The sequence below is a fragment of the Eurytemora carolleeae genome, unplaced genomic scaffold, assembly GCF_000591075.1.
Source record: "Eurytemora carolleeae unplaced genomic scaffold, Eaff_2.0 scaffold38, whole genome shotgun sequence".
Lineage (NCBI taxonomy): Eukaryota > Metazoa > Arthropoda > Copepoda > Calanoida > Temoridae > Eurytemora > Eurytemora carolleeae.
Genome location: NW_019396060.1, coordinates 409,436 through 430,654, shown reverse-complemented (window position 1 = coordinate 430,654; position 21,219 = coordinate 409,436). Strand labels below are relative to the sequence as shown.

General features: G+C 37.2%; 1 protein-coding gene across 1 annotated transcript in view; it reads right to left on the bottom strand.

The window, feature by feature from the left end:
- The window catches only part of LOC111708504 (Golgi-specific brefeldin A-resistance guanine nucleotide exchange factor 1), a 40,537-nt gene extending 36,963 nt beyond the window's left edge, over positions 1-3,574 (bottom strand). Inside the window, exons 1-5 of the mRNA XM_023481907.1 lie at positions 3,207-3,574; positions 2,881-2,944; positions 2,148-2,285; positions 1,262-1,310; positions 702-830 (exon numbers count right to left, since the gene is read on the bottom strand). Of these exons, the coding sequence (XP_023337675.1) occupies positions 702-830; positions 1,262-1,310; positions 2,148-2,285; positions 2,881-2,944; positions 3,207-3,507 (681 nt within the window). The 5' untranslated portion in view covers positions 3,508-3,574. The remainder of the gene's footprint in view (positions 1-701; positions 831-1,261; positions 1,311-2,147; positions 2,286-2,880; positions 2,945-3,206) is intronic.
- Positions 3,575-21,219: the final 17,645 nt, after the last annotated feature.

Genomic DNA, 21,219 nt, shown 5'->3' with positions numbered 1-21,219 from the left:
AAAGTTCCGACCTCGGACCATTTTCTGCTGTATTATTATATAATGTATATATCTTTACTTTTATATATGTTATATATTTGTATTGTCGGTCAAGATGTTAAGAAGAGCTGAATATGAAAAGTTACATATTTCCATTTCTGGAAGTTCAAATAATGGTAAATCTGCGGAAACATTTTCGATTCAACAGTCAATGATGTCGGAAGAGTGAATATTTTTAAGATTTTTCAGAAATAATTTTTAAACCTTTGAATTTTCCCAAATTCAACAATAATAACATACATTTTTTGCTAAAATTTATTCAAATCTGAAAAGCGTTTTAACAAAAAGGAAAATTGAGTGAGTTAGAGATAAAAAACTCATCAAAAACATTAACAAGTTAAAAAACCGGAATTTAGTGCCGTCATTTGGCCGTAACTTCTTTAAATTTTAATATATTTAAAAATGGTTTTGGAATCTGAATTCAGCATGAAATTTCTAAGAAAATGATGCATCATATTTACTTTTCAAAAAATTTTTTTTTTAGGCCTTACGGCGATTTCTCCGATATTAAATCGTCCATGCATAACCCTATGGAAAAAGTTTTGAAATTTTTTTATTATAATATTTTTTTAAGTAAAAACGCAGTGACCTCTGGTGGGCAGTTGGCTGATTTCTAAAAAAGTTACTGTATAATGTATATTTATAAAAGTTAAAATAAATACCTTGGACTTTCTTTTTGTCTTATCTCCCGCTAAAGATCTCATTTTTAGTTTCTTGAGAAGAGGTTTCTGATTCTCTGTGAAGGTTGGGAGTCTAGTATAAAGTAGCTGAACCATATCCATCAAACAGTTCTATAATACATTGAAGTTTAGTGTAACATTCTAAATATATATATTATTAATATTAACCCATTGGTCTTAGGGCAAAAAATAGTCGTTTATTTAGTTCTTTTAAACATTAAATCTTTTAGTTGATAAAAAATTCTTCAATTACAGGCAATTTATTTCTCGATTGACATTGGACAATTTATAAGATTTGAAAAGTTAAAGTTTGATTCTAAAGGAGATTTGAAGTGAAAATTTAATTTGACAACAAAAAAGTCCTTTTTAGATTTTAAGTTTTCACGAAGGACAATATGCAAACAAAAATTAAAGTTTCCCGGCGAAAACGAAGTGAAAACTTATACCACAGGAATGATAGAGCTATGAAATTCGTGTTAACAATTCTTAACTTGAAAAATGAACATATTTCCCAATTTCCATATATATTGTATAGTCTATACCTGTGCAGTTTTCCGCAATAATTCACTCAGTCTTGGCTCAAAGCAAATCCTGAAAAAAAATACAATTTAGTAACTGCTGCCAAAATAATCCATTCACAAACATTTTGCCAGGGGTGTATATTAGTTCTGAGACTCGTATTTTGCCCCCCCCCCCTCTTTAAAATCATAGAAAATTTTAGACTTTAATGGGATAATAGAACGTCTTGGTGCCCTAAAAAGGTTAACTTTAAGATCCCCCAAGATTTTTTGAAAACATTTCTGATACCGTTTTTTGTTAAATTTTGGTCTTTTTTGTTAAGATGCAAATTATCTCTTCCCCCTTTCCCGCTTGTCCCTTCTCTTTTGTCCCTTTTCTCTTTCACTTATTCCTTTTCTCTTTCCACTTCCATTTCCCCTTCTTCCTTTTCTTCTTTTTTTTTCCCAAACCAAATGAAAGCTCATATTTTTCATACATAAAAATAAACAGCCCTGGATTTTGCTTAAGTTATTTATTAACATTTATAGACATTATTTAAATTTTCTGATTATTGTGGTTGATTTTGTGTCTTTAAGATTCGGGTTGACAGGGCAGAAAGTTTTGAATCTTATGTACTGTTTTAAAATGATTATGTTGTATAAGAAATTGAAAATTCAATATGTCCAGGTGTCCCTCTAAACTGGTAACAGTTTTCAATATTATTGATTTCGGAAACAAAACTTCCACTTTTTTTGGAGCATTAATGAGGCAGTCTCAATAGTGAAAACTCAAAGGACGCACTTTAAGGACTCCAATGGAGGACGATATTTCGAGGATGCAGATTGAGCATGCTTGAGACATATATAGTATATATACGTAAATACATCACAGCTTTATATAATAGGATGTGCTGTATTTGCTTTCATGTACCTTAGTGTGGACTGCATGATCTCACAGATACTCTCGTTAGTGAGGAGGAGGCCGACCTTGCTGAGAATTAAGATCTTGAGGACGTCAAGAATCTTGAGAAGGATGACCTCGTCAGACCCAGGGTCACTTCCAACAAACCTTAACATTTAATATCATTATCTGTTCATCTAAAGCACAAGGTTGTAAACCAAATCTGATAGATTTCTATAGAAAATAGTTCTAGATAAAGTTCGCCCGATTCACAATGGTTTACGATCCTATATAAAGGACTTTCCTGTACATCAAAATAATTGTGAACGTAAGTTAAAGTAACATGATCGATTTACAACAGGGCCCTATTATTAATTAACCTTCGCCCGAACTAGGATGAAGTAGAGTTGCAGATTGGTATTAATATTGTTATTTCGTTTGAGCAATATATACAACACTGATCCATTAAATAGAGATCTTTGGACTAACATACTTACTTTTAACTCAATATGCCGTTGGCTATTAAAAGACAAAATTAAAATTGTTTTAGTGTTTTGACCAAAAGGACATATTTCTTAGTATATTGAAAAATGAGACTTCAACTCGGAATATTTTGCTTAATTTTTACATTTACTTTACCTAACAGGTAACACGTTGTGATAAAAAGTATTAAACTAATATCCGATGTTAAAGAACAAATATATAAAGATCAAAATCTGATCTTAATGATAAAAAAATAAATAAATTAAACTAACTACTAAACCTTGCGTGTGTGACTGCATCGGCCAAATTTTCGACTGCACTACTCACATTGGGTTTGTCAGCATCTAAAACCAAAAAAGTTACATCATAAAAAAACCGTAGCATCAAAAAAAAGAGAAAGTAACACAACGAATAAAACTGCATGCACAACGATACACTTAAAGATTTATTTAGTTCAAATCATATCAAGTGGAACCCCCAGAAAAGTTATTTGTATTTGAGCTTTACATTTGGGGTTCACAAAATAAGCAACTAAAAGTTACAGAATTGTTCAGATTCAAAAAGAAAGAAAAAACTTTAAATGTCTAGCCAAAATTTAAAGCTTACCAATCATATCATAAGCCAGGAATTTATTGACCGCCGTTAGAGCCAGCCCGGTCACATGACCGGTAACATCCTCGGACCTGATCACGTCAAGGAAAGGCATCAGGAACTCAACGGTGTCCAGCTCAGAGAAGCTGTTGACAGTGCCGAGGGACTTCTTGAGAGCGGAGAACTCTTTGATCAAGTTCTCCGTGTTTGCGTCCTGGTTAGTGTTCGAACTCCAGAGGTTTCCTCTTCTCATAGAGGTTAGGAGGACGGATATCTCCGCCTCTACAATATACAAACCTCGGTCCAGAGGACCCATCCTTCAACTATAACCTGAAGGCTGGTCAGAGGTAAGAATTAATCTGAAAAATAGAAATTCTTAATGTCGTTGCTAAAAGCCTAAACGCAGCACCCGGCCATCTAGCCTGTCATAGCCGCGGCACTCGGCCCCCTGGCCTGTCATAGCCGCAGCGCTCGGCAAAGAAACTGTCATAACCTAACCCTGAAATAATACAAAATAAATATTTATCATTTGGTTGAAAAATATTGGTCATTTACAAAGTTGATAGGAGGGGCCCTAGTCTGCCCTGGTCGCAACGCTCGGCCCGGCAATTGCCTTAATTCATAACCAAACATGAAGAAATTACAAATGAATATCACTAATTTTAAAATACGTAACAAAAATCGAAGTTGTGTAAAAAATTTGCAAGGAAGGAAGAGACCCAGGGTCCAAAAAGTCTTCTCTGAGACTGACCCTTTTAAAATTTCACTTTTTAATCTCTAAAAATAAATAACTGGAAAACTTTCACATGTTTTTTTGGGTCTGTCCTAGTGAACGATTTTTGTACCCCCCCCCCCCCCAGGCCCCCCTCCTATCAATTTTGTACATGACCATTTATTTTTCAGCAAATTTTTTATTATTTTTTTGTTATTTAGGGTTAGGTTAGGTTAAGACACTTTCTGGGCCGAGCGCTGCGGCTAAGACAGGCTAGGGGGCCGAGCGCTGCGGCCACAGGTTAGGTTGAGATAAGAAACTGCCTGTCAGACCCATGTACAAAATTGATAGGAGATGGGGGGGGGGTCCAAAAATCGTTCTCTAGGAATATACCGTTTATTTCATACCAGTAGACATTCTTTTTTAAACTAGGTACCAAAAAACTGTGTTTTAACACTGGATCAAGCTAAAATAAAGTTCACTATAATCTAATAAATTGATTTGTGATTTTTGTGACTTCGTAAAAACTCACTGTACTGCTGTACTGCTTTAGGGTCTGTCCTAGAGAACGATTTTTGGACCCCCCCAGCCCCCCCTCCCCCCCCTCCTATCAATTTTGTACATGACCATTTCTTTTTCAGCAAATTTATTATTATTTATTTTTTTGTTATTTAGGGTTAGGTTAGGTTAAGATACTTTCTGGGCCGAGCGCTGCGGCTAAGATGGGCTAAGGGGCCGAGCGCTGCGGCCACATGTTAGGTTAGTTAAGACACTTTCTGGGCCGAGCGCTGCGGCCACAGGTTAGGTCAAGTTAAGACACTTCCTGTCAGACCCATGTACAAAATTGATAGGAGGGGGGGGGGGGGGGGGGGGGGTCCAAAAATCGTTCTCTAGGAATATACCCTGCTTTACTGCAGCTTTTGACGAGATCAAATTTAGAAAATATGGAAACCTTTACGTTTTTAAATTTCCATTTAGTTCTGACAGGAATTTCTACACCAAAATAAAAACCTTTCTCGTCATTTGCATCGACGCGATTATAGTTAAGCAACGCGACGCTATAGTTTCATCAGCGTAGAAGCGTATGTTGGAAAATATGTTTTGACGCAATATATTGCCAACTGGCTCAACCTAGAAGAGAGTGTACTGTAAACTAGCAGACAATCGACGTAAATCACAAATGTTTCAAAATGTCGTCTTTTTAATTTTTAATTTTTAATCTTTATTATTTTATTTTTATTATTCGGTACGACTTAGGAGGAAAGACCGACGAATTATATCATTTTCCACTCCTCTACGTAATATCTTTTCCCATTCCACTACAATATCTGTTCCCACTCCACTACAATATCTGTTCCCATTCCACTACAATATCTGTTCCCATTCCACTACAATATCTGTTCCCATTCCACTACAATATCTGCTCCCACTCCACTACATCTGTTCCCATTCCACTACAATATCTGTTCCCGGACTCCACTACAATATCTGTTCCCATTCCACTACAATATCTGTTCCCATTCCACTACAATATCTGTTCCCGGACTCCACTACAATATCTGTTCCCATTCCACTACAATATCTGTTCCCACTCCACTACAATATCTGTTCCCACTTCACTACAATATCTGTTCCCACTTCACTACAATGTTCCCATTCCACTACAATTTATCTGTTCCCACTCCACTACAATATCTGTTCCCATTCCACTACAATATCTGTTCCCACTCCTCTACAATATCTGTTCCCATTCCACTACAATATCTGTTCCCACTCCACTGCAATATCTGTTCCCACTTCATTACAATGTTCCCAATCCACTACAATATCTGTTCCCACTTCACTACAATGTTCCCATTCCACTACAATTTATCTGTTCCCACTTCACTACAATATATCTGTTCCCACTCCACTACAATATATCTGTTCCAACTCCACTACAATAAATGTTCCCATTATATGTTACAATATCTATTTATTATTTCCCACTCACTACAATTTATCTTAATTCCCACTCCACTACAATATCTTTTTCCCATGCCTATTTATTATTTCCCACTCACTACAATTTATCTTAATTCCCACTCCACTACAATATCTTTTTCCCATGCCTTACAATATCTGCAGTTCCCACTCCACTACAATATCTGTTATTCCCATCTCCACTACAATACCATTTCCAACTCCTCTACAATATCTGTTCCTATTCCACTACATAGAATATACTAATTGAGAGTCACTTGAAATTACGTCCTCAGTCCCTTTATTCTTCTCGTTCATCTTAATAGTTTTGTGTATTGTAACTTTGTAAGGTAATAAGGGTGTTAACCAAGCTGTAGGGAATACAGTGCAGGGTGAGAGACCTTGTTAAACCATTTTATTGAGTTCATGAATAATATTTTTCTTTGACAGATAATGGTTTCTATACTTTGAATTAGAAACCTGTAGATAGTTATAATACAGAGTACACAGTTTACAGTACACAAGTTTACAGTAGACAGTTTGCAGTACACAGTTTACACTACACAATTTACAGTACACCATGCAACACAGTTTACAAAACACAGTTTTTGCAAGTAAGTACACTGTTCACTAGTGAGTACACAGTTTACTAGTGAGTACACAGCTTACTACTGAGTACACAGTTTACTAGTGAGTACACATATTACTAGCGAGTGCACAGTTTACTAGTGAGTACACTATTCACTAGTGAGTACACTATTCACTAGTGAGTACACAGTTTACTAATGAGTATACAGTTTACTAGTGAGTACACAGTTTACTAGAGAGTACACAGTTTACTAGTGAGTACACAGTTTACTAGTGAGTACACAGTTTACTAGTGAGTACACAGTTTACTAGTGAGAACACAGTTTACTAGTGAGTACACAGTTTACACACAGTTTACTAGTGAGTACACAGTTTACTAGTGAGTACACAGTTTACTAGTGAGTACACATTTTACTAGTGAGTACACAGTTTACTAGAGAGCACACAGTTTTCTGGTGAGTACACATTTAAATAGTGATTATTTATTTCATTTGTAAGTACACAGTTCACTTAAAATTTTCCTAGAATATACATTGCTTGATGCATATCTATTATTTTAGTTAATTTCATTGAAAAGGTCACGAAACCTCTTATCCAATTTTTAAATCTTAAATCACGAAACCTCGTGGGTAATCATAGACTCTACGCAGATTTGTAGAACTCTCGTTTCAGAGAAATAAATTGAAATGCCGGAAACATTCATGACACATGTATAATTTATATTGTAAGATTTTTCCATTGTTTTCTGAATACATTGACTTTTGAGAAGAAAGATATGATAATAATAATAAATAATTCGAAAAATATTGTTTTTAGGATGAGTTTTAAAATCCAATATACTTTCCAGCCAGCCACCTCAAGCATATTTTAAAGTGTGTTATATCCTAGTTTTCTATGTTGAAAAGGGTTGAATTATCACAGTTTCCTTCATTGTCTTTGTAGCATAAATCCATAAGTCACTTAAGCAACAGAGAAACCACTACAGTGGAAAAAAATCAACTTTTGGCAAGAAAAATAAGGTTATCTTTTACATATTTATTCAGACAAAATTTTAAATGGAACAGTTGTGAATAGGACATGCCACTCGGAAAAAGATGTTCCAAAAATTCCAAATGATCAAATGTCGAATTATGCAGTAAAACGGCCACTGTGAACTAGACAGTGAGGGAGAAGGTCAAATGTATGCGACGTTATTACTGGGAACACTTTGCTACCTTGTAGCTCCTCCAGTTTTAATTTAACGAACAGGAAGCAAGCTTATTCGGTTACATCTGAGATATTCAAACAGTTTTCTTCTTTTAAAAATAAGTCTTCAATAGGAGGATTTATTATTAATAACATATATGATTTGAATCTTTCACGTGGATTTAACGGTTCTGTCAGTATTTCAGAAAGCTGTGACTTTCGATCACAATTTGACCCCATATACATAATTTTATAGCCTTTATTCTGAAATAATTTTTTGTTGGCATAAACATTTTGAATGAAAAGTATAAAATATACAAATCCGTAAGTTTAAAGATTGTAGAAATATAGACGAAAACACGTTTGATTTCAAATATAGAAGAAACCGAATGCTTCTCTCTCTGGTTAGTTCGGGGTGCTTTATCTTTTATTACGTGCAACTTACTTTAGTGTGCCGTGACGGAGTGACCTTTCATTAAAAGATTCACAACAGTACCTTTGACCCTTTAACTAAATCTGATCAAATATGAAAAATATTTATTACTTCAAAAGAGTTTAATTCTAAAAAAACTTTCTCAATTTTTTCTTAAGCAGAAATCCGCTAGATATTTTATGCATTCATGATTAGACAAAGCTTCTTCAGGTTCTGTTGTGGATGTCACTCTAAAAATGAAGTCACTAATGTCCCTTCAACTTTCTACTTTAATGTTCTGTATTGTCACGGCTGATGTCCTCAAACTGCCGCCAGAGTCCACCAACCAGAAGTGTCTCCATATGTCCCCCGCTTCTTGAATCCACCAATCAGGAGCGTCACCAGTGTCACCTAGCGATGTATTGAACCAATCAGGACGGATCCTGGCACTGTCACTCTGAAGTCTAGATCTTATATCATAGCACAAGAGCAGACAACGTATGATGGGTGACTGGGGTTGGATGTTTTTTAGTAATAATTTTAGACATTATTATTGAAATGTTGGGTATACATACGTACAAATTGAAAAAAAAATATAGTTTATTCGATTTGAATGTTGATACACTGGCAGATCATCAAACCTTGATCAAGATCCTGCATCACATTTGTGAAATCTTTATTAATGTTTAAGAAAACTATAATTTAGTTTTGTGAAGAAGTTTCCAAACAAGAGTGAACTCATCCTAAAGTCTCATCTAGGGACTCAAAGAAATTCGACTTATCACTATATTTCAGATAAATTCAAGGATAAATAACGATAATAATTCTTTAAATATTTATTTCTCCACATGCTGGTCAATCCAGGACCTGGAGAAGGTTTATATTTAAAGAATATATATATATCCCTGTAAACTGTTGAATCAAGGTGAAGACATCTTATATAAAAATGGTTGTGTCATGACGACATAAATTCAATTCTTCTCCTCATACAAAATGACAATCTCACGAATGACCGACAAAAGGTAAAATATATTTGAGAAAAGTTCCAATATGGAAGACGCGACATGATTTGTAAAACCTTTCATCCTTTCATCCTTTCATCCTTTTATCTTTTCTTCAATAGTTATCTATAATTCATTTACAACAGAAATTTTCATAGACAGGACCAGACTTTGTCTTCATGTCGTTTCTGTTACTTCTGTTTTTTTTGTATGTATTGAGCACCTGGAATTAGATGGAAGGGGTCTAGACCTGGAGTTGTGGAGGTGGGACTAGACCTGGAGTGTGGTGGTGGGACTAGACCTGGATCTGTGGAGGAGGGACTAGACCTGGATCTGTGGAGGAGGGACTAGACCTGGGGTTGAGGAGGAGGGACTAGACCTGGATCTGTGGAGGAGGGACTAGACCTGGAGTTGTGGAGGAAGGACTAGACCTGGAACTGTGGAGTAAGTACTAGACCTGGGGTTGAGGAGGGACTAGACCTGGATCTGTGGAAGAGGGACTAGACCTGGAGTTGTGAAGGAGGGACTAGACCTGGAGTTATGGAGGAGGGACTAGATCTGGATCTGTGGAGGAGGGACTAGACCTGGAGTTATGGAGGAGGGACTAGACCTGGATCTGTGGAGTAAGTACTAGACCTGGGGTTATGGCGGAGGGACTAGACCTGGATCTGTGGAGGAGGGACTAGACCTGGGGTTGAGGAGGAGGGACTAGACCTGGATCTGTGGAGGAGGGACTAGACCTGGAGCTGTGGAGGAGGGGGGGACTAGATCTGAGACCTAAGACCAGTCCAGATAAGGATCTGACAAATGTGCCTGTCCAGGCTGCGCTGCAGGAGACGGCATCAAAAAAGTTTGAAACTTATGAAGGAGAAACCAAAACTTAAAGATAAAACTTGAATCAATAATTGTTTGGTAAATCCAAAAATTTGAGAAAAAAATCTAAAAAATTTAAATTGAATAATTTTCCCGAGTTTAAAAATTAATATTTACCGTTTCCACTGTCCAGCGCACGGAACAAGTTACCCTGGGGCTCTCTACACTTAAATACCAGACTTATATGTTTTGCAAACATCATTCTAGAATATTAACTTAAATATTTTGATAATAGTTCATATTCTCATAATGATACTTTCATTATCTTGGTCACGGCACACTCCAATCTAGGTATAATTTACTCTAGGATACAGGGTGATCAAACATTTTCATTTACCCCGAGTATTTTATCTAATCCAGGATACAGGGTGATCAAACATTTTCATTTACCCCGAGTATTTTATCAAATCCAGGATACAGGGTGATCAAACATTTTCATTTACTCCGAGTATTTTATCTAATCCAGGATACAGGGTGATCAAACATTTTCATTTACTCCGAGCATTTTATCTAATCTAGGATAAAGGTTGATCAAACATTTTCATTTACTCCGAGTATTTTATCTAATCTAGGATACAGGTTGATCAAACATTTTCATTTACCCCGAGTATTTTATCTAATCCAGGATACAGGGTGATCAAACATTTTCATTTACTCCGAGTATTTTATCTAATCTAGGATACAGGTTGATCAAACATTTTCATTTACCCCGAGTATTTTATCTAATCTAGGATACAGGTTGATCAAACATTTTCATTTACTCCGAGTATTTTATCTAATCTAGGATACAGGTTGATCAAACATTTTCGTTTACTCCGAGTATCCAGAATACAAGGTTTTTAAACTTTTCTCGTAATTCGGAATTTTTGGTCTTCCACTCCCCTCAGCTCTCTTTTTGTACTTTAAGCTACAGACCCCTCCTATCTATCTAGGAGCCCCTATAGTTTGGACAACACGCCCCTCCTATCTATCTAGGTGTCCCTAGTGCAGACTACAGACCCCTCCTATCTAGGAGCCCCTATAGTGTAGACAAGAGACCCCTCCTATCTATCTAGGTGTCCCAGTGCAGGCTACAGACCCCTCCTATCTATCTAGGAGCCCCTATAGTGTAGACAACACACCCCTCCTATCCATCTAGGTGTCCCTAGTGCAGGCTACAGACCCCTCCTATCTAGGAGCCCCTATAGTGTAGACAACACACCCATCCTATCCATCTAGGTGTCCCTAGTGCAAGCTACAGACCTCTTCTATCTAGGAGCCCCTATAGTGTAGACAAGAGACCCCTCCTATCCATCTAGGTGTCCCTAGTGCAAGCTACAGACCCCTCCTATCTAGGAGCCCCTATAGTGTAGACAAGAGACCCCTCCTATCCATCTAGGTGTCCCTAGTGCAGGCTACAGACCCGTCCTATCTAGGAGACCCTATAGTGTAGACAACACCCCTCCACTCTATCTAGGAGCCCCTAGTGCAGGCTACAGACCCCTCCTTGATAGAAAAGATTATGACATTCCATAAAGATGATAAGAAACCTGGGGATTATTCAAGCAGGGGGGGGGGGACCGAGAGTACAACATTGATAAAGAACTACAATTTGCTTTCATCAGTATTTAAACTTAACTACTTTTAAATCAGCAGATTGGTGTTAAACCTTTTAATATATAACGTAAATATGTATTTATTGATTTTTAGATAGAACTTGAATATTTGATTAAGAAAGAAAGGTTGCTGTAAAAAATGAATAGATATCTGGTGTTTAAATTGCCCCTGAAATAATGGTAAGAATTGGAAGGAAAGAACGAATATCTGGTGTTCATATTGCCCCTGGAATGATAGGAAAGAAAGAATTAATATCTGGTGTTTAAGTTGCCCCTGAAATGATAGGAAGGAAAGAATGAATATCTGGTGTGTAAGTTGCCCCTGAAATGATAGGAAAGAAAGAATGAATATCTGGTGTTTAAGTTGCCCCTGAAATGATAGGAAGGAAAGAATGAATATCTGGTGTTTAAGTTGCCCCTGAAATGATAGGAAAGAAAGAATTAATATCTGGTGTTTAAGTTGCCCCTGAAATGATAGGAAGGAAAGAATGAATATCTGGTGTGTAAGTTGCCCTTGAAATGATAGATAGGAAAGAAGGAATATCTGGTGTTTAAGTTGCCCCTGAAATGATAGGAAGGAAAGAATGAATATCTGGTGTGTAAGTTGCCCCTGAAATGATAGAAAGGAAAGAAGGAATATCTGGTGTTTAAGTTGCCCCTGAAATGATAGGAAAGAAAGAATGAATATCTGGTGTTTAAGTTGCCCCTGAAATGATAGGAAGGAAAGAAGGAATATCTGGTGTTTAAGTTGCCCCTGAAATGATAGGAAGGAAAGAATGAATATCTGGTGTTTAAGTTGCCCCTGAAATGGTAGGAAGGAAAGATGGAATATCTGGTGTTTAAGTTGCCCCTGAAATGATGGGATGGATGAGAAAGAAAGAAAGAATATCTGGTATTCAAGTTGCCCCTGGGAGGTTAGGAGGGATGTCTGGTGTTTAAATTGCCCCTTATATGATGGGAAGAATGGGAAGGAAAGGTGGATATCTGGTGTTTATATTGCCCCTGATATGATGGGAAGAATTGGAAGGAAAGGGGGATATCTGGTGTTTAAGTTGCCCCTGATATGATGGGAAGGATGGGGGTGAAGTATAGAATATATTTCAAGATAAGAACGTCTGTCACAGGAAATCTGAGGGAACATTTTTCAAAGTTTTTATTCCTGCTTTTACCTCGAGATAAAGGTTGGCGTGAAACTCTGAAATCTAAACACTACGCTAGGGATGAGTGATGATAAGTCTTTACAGAAACTATATCAATCAGGATTAAAGGGGATTCAGATCCCTGCTCTATACCCCAGAGTAGCAGAACTGGGAGTAGACTCTGGCAGGATTGTTGATATTACTGCATCTCATCTCCGATTCTATACATTCAACTGCAGAACAAGAAAATTATTCTTAAATCATCAAATATTTTTTATTAAACGAGGTCCTCAGATTTAGGATCCAATTGTATCCTTGTATCCTAGTATATATTTATCCTTAAATCCTGATATTCTGTTACCGGTTGAACACTTATCCAGGCATCCGTAGAACTTGTATCCTGGTATCCGTATAGATTGTATCCTAGTATCCTGGTATCCTGATTTGATGTATCTAGGCCTGTAGTGTCTCTAATCCATCTGATGTTAGGTCAAGGGTTGATTTGTATTCTCACAGCTCAGCTGGGTTCGGCAAAATTCCAGAGTTTGCAAAATACTTTAAATTTAGCGAGGATGGGTTGGATAAGGTTGGATCGCATGTGACCTGAGACTTGGTCATAACAGGGTCCTGACCCCGACACAGATACAAGCATCAACATTTTACACAATATATACACTTCGTGATATAGTTTCATCCATACTAGCTCACTGCAGTACAGATCTGTACAGTTTACTGCAGTACATATCTGTACAGTTTACTGGAGTACTGATCTGTACAGTTTTCTGCAGTACATATCTGTACAAATTACTTCAGTACAGATCTGTACAGTTTACTGCAGTACATATCTGTACAGTTCACTACAGTACAGATCTGTACAGTTTACTGCAGTACAGATCTGTACAGTTTACTGCAGTACAGATCTGCACAGTTTACTGCAGTACATATCTGTACAGTTTACTGCAGTACAGATCTGTACAGTTTACTGCAGTACAGATCTGAACAGTTTACTGCAGTACATATCTGTACAGTATACTGCAGTACAGATCTGCACAGTTTACTGCAGTACATATCTGTACAGTTTACTGCAGTACATTCCTGTACAGTTTACTGCAGTACAGATCTGTACAGTTTACTGCAGTACATATCTGTACAGTATACTGCAGTACAGATCTGTACAGTTCACTGCAGTACAGATCTGTACAGTTTACTGCAGTACAGATCTGTACAGTTTACTGAAGACATATCGGTACAGTTTGCTGCAGTACATTCCTGTACAGTTTACTACAGTACAAATCGCTACAGTTTACTGCAGTACATATCGCTACAGTTTACTGCAGTTCATATCTGTACAGTATACTGCAGTGCAGATCTGTAAAGTTCATTGCAGTACAGATATGTACAGTTTACTGCAGTGCAAATCTGTACAGTTTACTGCAGTACAAATCTGTACAGTTTACTGCAGTACATATCGCTACAGTTTACTGCAGTAAATATCGCTACAGTTTACTGCAGTACATATCTGTTCAGTTTACTGCAGTACAGATTTGTACAGTTCACTGCAGTTCATATCTGTACAGTATACTGCAGTACAGATCTGTAAAGTTCATTGCAGTACAGATATGTACAGTTTACTGCAGTACAAATCTGTAGAGTTTACTGCAGTACAAATCTGTACAGTTTACTGCAGTAAATATCGCTACAGTTTACTGCAGTACATATCGCTACAGTTTACTGCAGTACATATCTGTTAAGTTTACTGCAGTACAGATCTGTACAGTTCACTACAGTACAGATCTGTACAGTTTACTCCAGTACAGATCTGTACAGTTTACTGCAGTACAGATCTGTACAGTTTACTGCAGGAAATATCTGTACATTTTACTTCATTACAGATCTGTACAGTTTACTGCAGTAAATATCTGTACAGTTTACTGCAGTACATATCTGTACAGTTTACTGCAGTACATATCTGTAAGTTTACTGCAGTACAGATCTGTACAGTTTACTGCAGTTCAGATCTATACAGTTAACCGCAGTACAGTTTTGATTGAGGAACCACGGAATCGTTCTTTTTTTGATTTTAGAATTTTAAATTAAGCGGATTAGCTTTTTATATGAAACATTAGTTTCCAGGGCAAGCTGGGTTCCCAAGCCAGTAGCATAATAAACCACCTTTTTCCATTAAAGCTGTTACAAACAAAGGCAATAATTATTCGGAAATTATGAAATTTGGAAATGCAATATCTTCCAATATTGATTGTTTATCAACATCGTACTTTACGTGGACTTGGACCAGTTTCTTGAAGCAACATTTCAGACATCAAGATACAATTTAACAAATACATTGTAGACCGTCATAATCAGATTTATTGTTAAACAAGTTTAAAGGGACTGTAGCTGTAATTTCAAGTTTAAAGGGACTGTAGTTGTAATTTCAAGTTTAAAGGGACTGTAGTTGTAATTTCAAGTTTAAAGGGACTGTAGTTGTAATTTCAAGTTACCCTCCATATATTTAAAAAGAACATGCCCGAATAAAAGCCTTAATAACGTTATTTGATCCGATTTCGTATTTTTTCTAGATTGAAAAGTTGTTAATTCTAACAATTTCCTTCTTTTTTTCTGAAGCTGAAATCCGCCAATCAAATTATAAAGAGTCCACAATTGATAAGAATCAATTTTCAAGGTGAAAATTTTGGATATATAAAGCATTCTTGATGATACAAGGATAATGTTGTACATCGGACATGCCACTGAATAAATGGAGGGTCACTAAAAATTATGTGTAACTCCTAAACCCTGCACTTTAAATCAAAATTTTGAATGTTGTACTCACACCATGCAATGATTTGTCAGAAATTAATGGAACAACGAAATTTTCAACTACTAAGTGTGCAAAATTTCTAAAACATTCAACAACATTACATTCTTTTGCAAATTTAAATTCTTGCTGAATCAAGTATTCTGTATCTACTATCTAGCCTGGAGCAAGAAGATTGGTTTGGCAAAAACATGTTTTTAAATGTCAACTATGATGCTCTCAATCTCAGAATTGAGAAACAAAATTTTACTAAATTCAATTTTCTCCGTGCTTAAGTTCTGGTACAAGAGAGGTGGCCTGGGTCAAAACATTGCGTGATCAAACCAGTGCAAATCTTTCAAATCCAGGGCCGACCTATTTGCAAAAAAAAAATGGCGGCGATGTCATGTGGATCTTGACCAAAACAGGAATGGTCGGTACTACCCCGTATTTATCTAGACATGGTCAGTGCAATTATTATTGAGATCAAATTTTTCACATTCGCACAATCCCTGGCTCTTTAAATTCTGATTATTACCCACCTTAAACTATATTTTTTAAATCCTAATATATTTGCAACCTGATGATGTTAACATTTGATATTTTAATCCAGGCCTATTTGATCCAGCAGAATTCATAGTTTGAAATATGAAAAGTTAGAGCAACAGGTTAGTTGGATATAATGTTCTAATTTTTACATTAGAACATGACATTCTACTCAGGTTGCACATATATTAGGATTAGAAAATTTGATATCTCCACCCCATCCGTCAGTCACATTCAATAATTTAAAGGGACTGTATGCGAAATTTCAAGTTACCTTCCATGCAAAGATGCACTTTTAAACCTAAAAAATATAATATCTTCCACATTATTGACTAGACAAGGGTTCCAAAGGTACCTTTGTGAATTGGGCATTGCCATCTTTGCAAGGAGGGTCATTTAAAATTACGCTTACAATCCCTTTAATTTAAAACGTACGCTTACTGTCCCTTTAATTTAAAATTACGCTTACAGTCCTTTTAATTTAAAAATACGCTTACAGTCCCTTTAATTTAAAATTACGCTTACAGTCCCTTTAATCTAAAATTACGCTTACAATGCCTTTAATGTAAAATTACGCTTACAGTCCCTTTAATTTAGAATATTACGCTTACAGTCCCTTTAATTTAAAATTACGCTTACAGTCCCTTTAATTTAGAATATTACGCTTATAGTCCCTTTAATTTAGAATTACGCATACAGTCCCTTTAATTTAAAATTACGCTTACAGTCCGTTTAATTTAAAATTTTTGTTTTTCCTTTTTTATCATTCTTTAATTCATTTATTTAATTCATTTATTTAATTTTTTCCTTTTTTCACTTCTAATTTCAATCCAGGTATCTCCACCTTTAAATAAATCGTTATTCAAATCATTTATTGTTTTCTTATTTCTCATTTCTAATTTAATCGTCAAATATTCCCCCGCCCCCCGGCCCCCCCCTCTTCTGAACATCACCTCCTACGATTAATATATTTTCTATTCAGATTTCATGTTAAACTCCAGGAAAAATTATGTTTTGTGAAACAAGTTTACTGTCAATGTTTATGAACGAAATGTAAAGGTCGGGACCGGTCACGGATAATGATGGACGACAACAGATATAATGACGACCTTGTTCGTGCTACAGACTCGGTATCGGAGCTAGGTTGCGTGCAAGATCATGAGCCCACCTAGAACCTATCTAAACCTATCTAGAATGTTTCTACTACCCAGGTCAGAGTAAATATTCCTGCACAAGGTGGATAAACAGAAGGATGAATTAATAAACCACGTGACTCGGTCTCTCCTACTTATAAGCATCCTGCCACATTCCTTCTCCATCTTGCCCCCTTTCTCCTGCCTTCTCCATCCTGCCTTCTCCATCCTGCCTCCTCTCTCCTGCCTTCTCCATCCTGCCGTCTCCATCCTGCGGTCTCCATCCTGCCGTCTCCATCCTGCCTTCTCCATCCTGCCTTCTCCATTCTGTCTTCTTCATCCTGGCTTCTCCATCCTTTCCTTCTTCATCCTACCTCCTCCATCCTGCCTCATTTATCCTGCCTTGGTTATCGGCCTTCTCCGTCGTGCCGCCTTTCTCTGCCTTCTCTATTCTGCCTTCTCCACCTGCCTTCTTCATCCTACCTCCTCCATCCTGCCTTCTCCATCCTGCTTCTCCATCCTGCCTTCTCCATCCTGCCTTCTTCATTCTACCTCCTCCATCCTGCCTTCTCAATCCTGCTTTCTACATCCTACCTTCTCCATCCTGCTCTCTCCATTCTGCCTTCCTCATCCTGCCTTCTCCATCCTTTCCTTCTTCATCCTACCTCCTCTATCCTGCCTCTTTTATCCTGCCTTGGTTATCGGCCTTCTCCGTCGTGCCGCCTTTCTCAACCTTCTCTATCATGCCTTCTCCACCTGCCTTCTTCATCCGACCTTCTCCATCCTGCCTTCTCCATCCTGCTTCTCCATCCTGCCTTCTCCATCCTGCCTTCTCCATCCTGCTTTTCCATCTTGCCTTCTCCTTCCTGCCTTCTCCATTCTGCCTTCTTCATCCTGCCTTCTCCATCTTGCCTTCTCCATTCTGCCTTCTTCATCCTGCTTTTCCATCCTGCCTTCTCCATCCTGCTTTTCCATCCTGTTTTCTCCATCCTGCCTTCTCCATTCTGCCTTCTTCATCCTGCCTTCTTCATCCTACCTTTTTCATCCTACCTCCTCCATCCTGCCTCATTTATCCTGCCTTCGTTATCTGCCTTCTCCGTCCTGTCGCCTTTTTCTGCCTTCTCTATCCTGCCTTCTCTATTCTGCCATCTCCATCCTGCCTTCTCCAACCTACCATCTCCATTCTACCTCCTATCTTCCTTCTCTCCCCTCCTTCTATACCCCCATATCCAGTGTGGATTACGTGTTGTGGTATTGAATGATCATATCCTAGATTTAAATTCTTAAATCTTCATATTTTCTGGTTTTGGATGAATTTGTAAAAAACTTAGAAACTCTGGTTTCAGTCCAGCATGCAACCTTTCATTTGGAAAGGTTTAGCTTGGACTTACTGTCTTTTCTCCGATCTATGAAAATAATTACAAGCTTTCGTAGAAAGGAAAATAAAACAAAATATACATATAAAAATACTCCATTAATATTGATTGCTTCATGAAAAACATTTTGAAATGATAAGTTTAATCTTCTAATCAGTAATGATTTGTCTGCATGAATATATTATTGATGAATCGATGAATTATGTATATTTGATGATTACCGACTGAACCCTGGTATAATTTAGACAGGGTATTCTCTAATAAATAGAATGAAACCTGATCATTATAGAAACCCGGAGGCGAGCCCAGAGTCATCTTTTGGTTTGGCCTGATCCCCCCCCCTTATCCTATACTTTGCGGGGAAAACAGTGTATCAGAACAGAAGTCATTTTCGATGAGATAGACTTGTTAGGACTTATTTTACTTGAAAGCATCAAACTAATATTGTCATAGGTGCAGTTCATCTAGCATTTCTTGTGAAAATAACAGATATTTATTGAATTTTTGGATCAAGAAGAATAAAGTATTATCTCTAAAACTATCCTTCTAGATCTGAACTTGGTTTCCTTGGATTGAGTAACAACTCTAGTCATGAACTTTTAATAGAAAGAAGATTCTCCTTGAAACCGTCCTCTTAGAGTTAAACAATGCATTTATTGCGAAAATTCTGCAAATAGGGGGGGATGGGGCTAGAATAAATTGTATGGACGTTGTATGGACGCGACGCGTCTAGTAAATAAAAAATCGCGTATATCTTTCGGGGGGGGGGGATATTGTGTGTGTGTGTGAATGTGTGTAAGTGTGCAGTATTGATTCTGAGTCCATGACAAAACAATTCCCAACCTCGCTCCGCCATATCCCGCCTTTGTCTGGTAATTAGGCAGGAGGCTGGAGAGTAGGAGGAGGGGGGGGGGGTCATTCGAGGACGAGATCAGGGGGGGGGATCAAGGGGAAGAGAGTCATTAAGGGGAGGATTGGAAGGGGGAATAGATCCAACATAACATGTTAATCAGTTTTCCAAACATACATGTCAGGTTCAATAATTGTTCCATCAGATGGAGATAAAAGGAGGAGAAGAATAATTTGTTTGAACTGAAACCATCATATCTCCGAGTTTTATTAGGTTCTGGAGGGAGGGAGTTAGGTTTGGAACTTTCAGGGTTTAATTAGAAGCAAGGAGAAGGTTTCTTACAAGGAGTATCAAGAATTACAGAGTTTGCCCCGTGAACTGAATATCAGAAATTAATTAAGTAGAGTTTTCTGTAAAATACTTTATATTGCAACAAGTTGCGTCATCTTAGTTGAAGAGTTACTGCTACAGTATTTTGAATGATGAAAAATCTAAATTCCTTTTAACAAATATTTATCTATTATTAAACATTATCTAGGGTCAGAGATACCATTCTGTTATTATGTAAAGACTGCGTATTCTTAAAGGATTTGCAAAATACACATAAAGGAATTGAGTCCTTGCCACAAGCTCAGATTTTCTAATCTTTGCAACTCAATGACGTAGATCTTGATATTTCAAACTATGAATTTTATTAGTTCAAATAATCAACGTTTGAAATATTAAAGGTCAACACCATCAGGCTACAAAGATTTGGGGATTAGATAATTTGAGTTTGTTGCAAAGACTCAATTCCTTTCTCTAGAAGGAGATAGAAGATGGGACATTTGGCGTACCGCTTCGTTTTGGCTTATATAGTCCGTGAGTGTACTGTACAGCTAGCCTAGGTCTTTAAAAGTCGGCCCTGTACTTAAAATTACCCGGAGTTTACAGTAAATAAGGAAATATAAAGGTCTATAAATATGAAATGCTGTTGTTTATATTTTATCCTACAGTAAAACAAAGCTAATAAAACTAACGGAAGGTATAAAATAAAAAAATAATGTTAGAGAGAAGAAAAGAGACGAGGGAGGGAAGAAAAGAGACGAGGGAGGGAAGAAAAGAGCCGAGGGCGGGAAGAAAAGAGACGAGGGAGGGAAGAAAAGATACTAGGGAGGGAAGAAAAGATCCGAGGGAGGGAAGAAAAGAGACAAGGGAGGGAAGAAAAGATACGAGGAAGGGAAGAAAAGAGCCGAGGGAGGGAAGAAAAGAGACGAGGGAGGGAAGAAAAGATACGAGGGAGGGAAGAAAAGAGACGAGGGAGGGAAGAAAAGATACGAGGGAGGGAAGAAAAGAGACGAGGGAGGGAAGAATTGAACCCGTCTACTCCTCATGAACCTAGTATCACTGTCTTGTGATTACTAACTGCAAATATATAAGTAGGAATTGACCCTCACATCTAACTCAGGATTCACATGAAAAACTGAACCTCAAAATAACCCTTATTCCCCAGCTAGGTTGTGGAAAACCTGGGAAAATATGTTGGAAGGGTTCGAAGATCAATGCAATCCTCACAACATTGATAATTTAGTAATTCAACAAATACAGGCTTATCTGCAAATATTCTTTTAACAAACCAGCACTCTGGAACACAAGCTAAATATAAGATAACTAGCTTGGGAACCCAGCTTCGCCCTGAAACTAAGTTTTCCCTACAAAAGTCAGCCTACTCAGCTGAGAACTTTTAAACCAAACTGAAAACATAACCGGGTTCTACCAAGTTCCCCAATCAAAATTTGAGGCAAATCGGTCAATGGGTTCCTAAATTATGATCAGACATCCGAACAACACAGACAAACAGAGATTACTACTTTATATAT